Source organism: Ipomoea nil, unplaced genomic scaffold (assembly GCF_001879475.1).
Source record: "Ipomoea nil cultivar Tokyo-kokei standard unplaced genomic scaffold, Asagao_1.1 scaffold1149, whole genome shotgun sequence".
In the NCBI taxonomy this organism is placed as follows: Eukaryota; Viridiplantae; Streptophyta; class Magnoliopsida; order Solanales; family Convolvulaceae; genus Ipomoea; species Ipomoea nil.
This window is the reverse complement of record NW_017617577.1, coordinates 2572514-2577728: the sequence shown is the minus strand read 5'-3', so window position 1 is coordinate 2577728 and position 5215 is coordinate 2572514. Positions and strand designations below refer to the sequence as shown.

General features: G+C 44.9%; 1 protein-coding gene across 1 annotated transcript; it reads left to right on the top strand.

Annotated features, from left to right (window-relative positions):
• The first annotated feature begins 2036 nt into the window (after positions 1–2036).
• On the top strand, positions 2037–3254 carry LOC109183664. The gene has a single exon (XM_019333720.1). The coding sequence runs from the start codon at positions 2037–2039 to the stop codon at positions 3252–3254; it is 1218 nt and encodes a 405-aa protein (XP_019189265.1).
• The last annotated feature ends 1961 nt before the right edge of the window (positions 3255–5215 follow it).

The following is a 5215-nucleotide window of genomic DNA, read 5'->3' as shown; positions in this document are numbered from 1 at the left end:
CGTGGATACATGAAAATGGGGTGGTAGATGTTTGAAAAGAACGGCGTAGTTGAAAAGGTTGTCGCCGATGAAAGCCCTTTCACAGAGGCTGAGTCTTACTTTGCAGACGCAAAATTCTACATTAAAAGGCAAGTTATTGTTGAAGATATTGAGGAAAGCAATGACGATCCACCTTCCCAATCAAAGTCAAAGGGAAAGCAAGTTGTAGAGGGAGATCAACACAACACAAAACTCATCTTCCCGCTTGCAAGGATTAATACACTCAAAACAAATGCAGCAAAATCATCCGAAGAGAAATGTGGTGATAAAGTGGGCCAAATATTCCCCGCCAAACGTACTGAGGGTTTCGACCCTAACGCTTATAAGCTTCTAGCCAAAGCTGGCTATAACCCCAATGAGCCATAGAAGTTGGGAAACCTTATCCCAGAAGCCGGTAGTAAAGGTAAGGCAAATCACCAAGAACCTCAAATGCGCAAAGGGTTGGGCTATGTCCCCCCTAAACCAGTGTGAATTCTTATAAACAGGGCTGCAAGTAATTGTATCTCCGCGGAGGGAAGCGAGTATGACCCAAACCTCACTCCTACCAATGATAATGGGCAAGACAAAAAGAAGTCAGTCTTCGACCGAATCGGTAAGGCGGACTCTCGACGCTCAGTCTTTGATAGACTGGGTCAAGTCCTAAAGCCCTAAAGAGAAAGTCGACGCATGATCGACTTGGAGCTGTCCAAGTTGTTAATGACAGTGCCATTGTTTCTGCTGAAGTGGAACCTCCCAAAAGGCTTAGAAGCATGATTCCTTCTCGGATGAGACGAGAAACTTATATTCATGTTTCATGCGGTGAAGTATTGAAAGTCCAACCGAAGACCATTGTACACACTTGTGTACATAAAGAAGAGAATGAGGAAAGCGTAGGCTCAAGTGATGACGTACCACCAACTACTCAGGGAGAGGTGGCATCGTCGTTCCATATCACTTTGTGTGATGAAACCCCGATTGAGGGGGAAGATGCAGAAGATGCACCCCATGAGTTAGAAGAAGGGGTACGGGCCGCAGTGGATGAATTAAAAGAAGTTGATCTGGGAACTCCTGAAAATCCTCGTCCTATCTTCATTAGCGCACTCCTATCTGATGAAGATGAAGAAATCTATGTCACATTGCTGAAAGAATATATTGATGTCTTTGCATGGACATACAAGGAGATGCCAGGGTTGGACCCAAAGGTAGCTGTGCACTGCTTAGCAGTGAAGAAGGGGTGTCGCCCGGTTAAGCAAGCTCAACGACGCTTCCGCCCCAAGCTCATTCCCTCGATTGAAATGGAAGTTAATAAGCTTATTGAAGCTGGCTTCATTCGTGAAGTTAAATATCTAACCTGGATATCCAGTATTGTGCCTATGCGCAAGAAGAACGACCAGATCCGCGTCTGCGTAGATTTTCGGGACCTCAATGTGGCATGCCCGAAAGATGACTTCCCGCTTCCTATCACGGAGTTAATGATAGATGCCGTGACTGGGCATGAGATCCTGTCATTCATAGATGGATCCTCCGGTTACAATTAAATCCGCATGACACCGGAAGATAAAGACTTAACTGCATTCCGAACGCCGAAAGGCATCTACTGTTACAAAGTACTGCCCTTTGGTTTGAAAAATGCAGGTGTTACATACCAACGGGCTATGCAGACAATATTTGATGATATGCTGCACAAAATGGTCGAATGCTATGTAGACGACCTAGTTGTGAAGTCAAAATGGCGCACAAATCACTTGGTGCATTTAAGGCAAGTCTTCGACCGCCTACGGAAGTTTCAACTCAAAATGAATCCCCTGAAATGTGCTTTTGGGGTTGCTGCTGGAAAGTTTCTCGGGTTTACTGTTCGACACAGGGGCATCGAGATCGAGCAAACAAAAATCGATGCCATAATGAAGATGCCTGAGCCGAGAAACCTTCATGAGCTTAAAAGCTTACAAGGGAAGTTGGCTTACATCCGAAGGTTCATATCAAACCTAGCGGGAAGATGTCAACCTTTTAGTCGATTAATGGAAATTGGCATCCCATTCATATGGGACGATGCATGCAAGAACGCATTTGAGAGTATCAAGTCATACTTGATGAAGCCGCCTGTGCTAACCGCTCCTGTTCACGGTCGCCCACTAATCCTCTATATCTCCGCCCAAGACAATTCTGTGGGCGCCTTGCTTGCTCAGGAAAACGACAAGGGGAAGGAGAATGCTCTCTACTGTCTTAGTAGAATGATGACCCCGAACGAGTTAAAGTACTCCCCAATTGAAAAGATATGTTTGGCACTTGTGTTCGCCATCAAAAAACTTAAGCACTACTTCGAGGCTCATACCATCCGGCTTGTTTCCAAAGCGAACCCGGTGAAATATGTTATGGCGAAGGTCGTTCTCTCCGACCGCCTCGCAAGGTGGTACTTATTGTTTCAACAATTTGAAATTATATATGTGCCGCAAAAGTCTGTCAAGGGGCAAGCCTTGGCCGATTTCCTAGCAGACCACCCAATACCTGCTGAATGGGAGTTGTCTGACGATTTGCCTGATGAAGATGTGCTTGTCATTGAAGTCCTACCCCCATGGAAGATGTACTTTGATGGAGCTTCGCATAGAGAGGGGGCAGGTGCTGGAGTCGTCTTTGTCACTCCAGAAGGCGAGGTGTTGCCATATTCATTCACCTTGGCCGAACAATGTTCAAACAACGTTGCTGAGTACCAAGCACTGATACTTGGGCTCGAAATAGCGGCTGACATGAAGCAACTAAGAATTAACATTTATGGAGATTCAAAGTTGGTCATAAACCAAGTGTTGGGTCTATATGAAGTTAAAAAGGCGGAGTTAGTCCCATATAATAACTATGCAAAGATACTCATGCAATGGTTAGGGGACGTCACAATTGAACATGTACCGAGGAAAGAAAACAAGCAAGCTGACGCCTTAGCCGCATTGGCTTCTACTATTGCTCATCCTGCAACCCGAATAGAAGTATGTCAAAGGTGGGTGGTTCCACCAATCTTTAATGAAGACGGCTCAGTTGATGAAACCGTTGAACTCCCTACTGCCTCAGTGTATGATATAGGCAAGGACGACTGGAGGCAACCACTGGTTGACTACCTCACTGATGGAAAGTTACCTGAGGATCCACGTAAGAGGGTGGATATAAAGCGTCGAGCTCCTTGCTTCATCTACTATAAAAGACGTTGTATCGTCGTTCATTCGAGGGAGTTTTTCTCTGATGCCTAGGGGAAGAGGAAGCTTTACAAGCTATGCAAGAAGCTCATTCTGGGGTTTGCGGTGCACATCAATCCAGTCTCAAGTTACACTTCCACATCAAGCGAATGGGCTATTATTGGCCTACAATGGTAAAGGATTGCATAGATTATGCTCGAATATGTCAAGCTTGTCAATATCATGCAAGGGGTTACAAGCTATGCAAGCTATGCAAGGGAGTTTTTCTCCGATGCCTAGGGGAAGAGGAAGCTTTACAAGCTATGCAAGAAGCTCATTCTGGGGTTTGCGGTGCACATCAATCCGGTCTCAAGTTACACTTCCACATCAAGCGAATGGGCTATTATTGGCCTACAATGGTAAAGGATTGCATAGATTATGCTCGAATATGTCAAGCTTGTCAATATCATGTAAACTTTATCCATCAGCCACCAGAACCTCTACACCCAACAGTTGCATCTTGGCATTCGATGCTTGGGGACTTGATGTGGTTGGCCCAATTACGCCTAAGTCATCTGCAGGGCACGCATACATATTAGCTGCCACCGACTACTTTTCAAAGTGGGCGGAAGCTGTGGCATTGAAGGAGGTGAAGAAAGAAAATGTTGCAAACTTTCTCCGTGTCCACATCGTCTATCGATTTGGTATCCCGCGATATATCTTAACAGATAATGGGAAGCCCTTTGACAACAAGTTGATGGACAAGATTTGCAAGCTTTTTGACTTTGAGCAGCGAAACTCATCAGCTTACTATGCAGCTGCGAATGAGCTTGCTGAAGCTTTTAACAAGACCCTATGCAATTTATTGAAGAAAGTGGTCTCAAAATCAAAAAGAGACTGGCATGACAGAATGGAAGAAGCTTTGTGGGCGTATAGAACCACATACCGCACACCTACTCAAAGCACTCCATACTCTTTGGTGTATGGTGTAAAAGCGGTCTTGCCTCTAGAGCGCCAAATACCTTCCTTAAGGTTGGCTATACAAGAGGGGCTTACTGATGAAGAAAATGCTAAGTTACGCTTGGCTGAGTTAGAAGCCTTGGATGAAAAGCGTCTGCAAGCGCAACAAAGCTTGGAGTGCTATCAAGCTCGCATGTCTAGAGCTTTTAATAAAAGGGTAAGGACCCGTTCCTTTCAAATTGGGGACAAAGTCCTAGCTGTTCGCAGGCCCATCATCGTCACAAGAAAAACTGGCCACAAGTTCACTTCAAGATGGGATGGTCCCTACGTGATTCTAGAAGTTTACACCGGTGGAACTTACAAGCTGATTAGTGAAGATGGTTTGAAGATCGGTCCAATCAATGGAAGGTTCCTAAAGCTTTACCACCCTTAAACTTGGGGTGTCAACACAAGTCGTTGAAATATGATGAACGACTCATCCACCAAAAATGCAGCACGTGGTTAAACTGCTAATGCATCTCGCTTTGTCTATGGGTGGGCCCAAATCATAGACGCTCCTGGCCCGCATGAGTCTAAACTGTGAACGGCTCTACTCAAAAAAAAAAAAATCATTTGAACTACGTTTGACTTGATCTCCTTCATAGGAGTACGTAGGCAGCTTAGAAATCAAATTATCTAAGTTCAGTCATAACAAAAACAAATTCAATTCAGGTTGCAAGAGTGGTGTAGAAGGACAATCATTCGACAAGTCAAAGCAAAGTTGTTCGAATTATCGCTAAAAGACCGGCACCCAAATGAGAAGCGTTCAATTATCAAGAGTTCGGGAATCTTGATTGAAACTCGGTAGCCTCGGGGATAAAAGTGTTGTAGGCACATGCATTTTGACGAGCAAGCTGGTAGGGGCAAGCCCTATACGAAATTTTAAAGCAAGGTTTCAAGACTCTCTAACATGAGTCAAATTGCTTCATATGTTTCAAGACTCCTTGACATGAGTCGAAACTGTCGCATATCGTTCAAGACTCCCTGGCACGAGTCGAAACTGACTCATGGTGGCCTCCAAGAGGGCATGATGCATA

What these genes read in the sequence shown, in the direction of transcription:
- LOC109183664 (XM_019333720.1), top strand. Translation starts at nt 2,037, where the DNA reads ATGGAAATTGGCATCCCATTCATATGGGACGATGCATGCAAGAACGCA.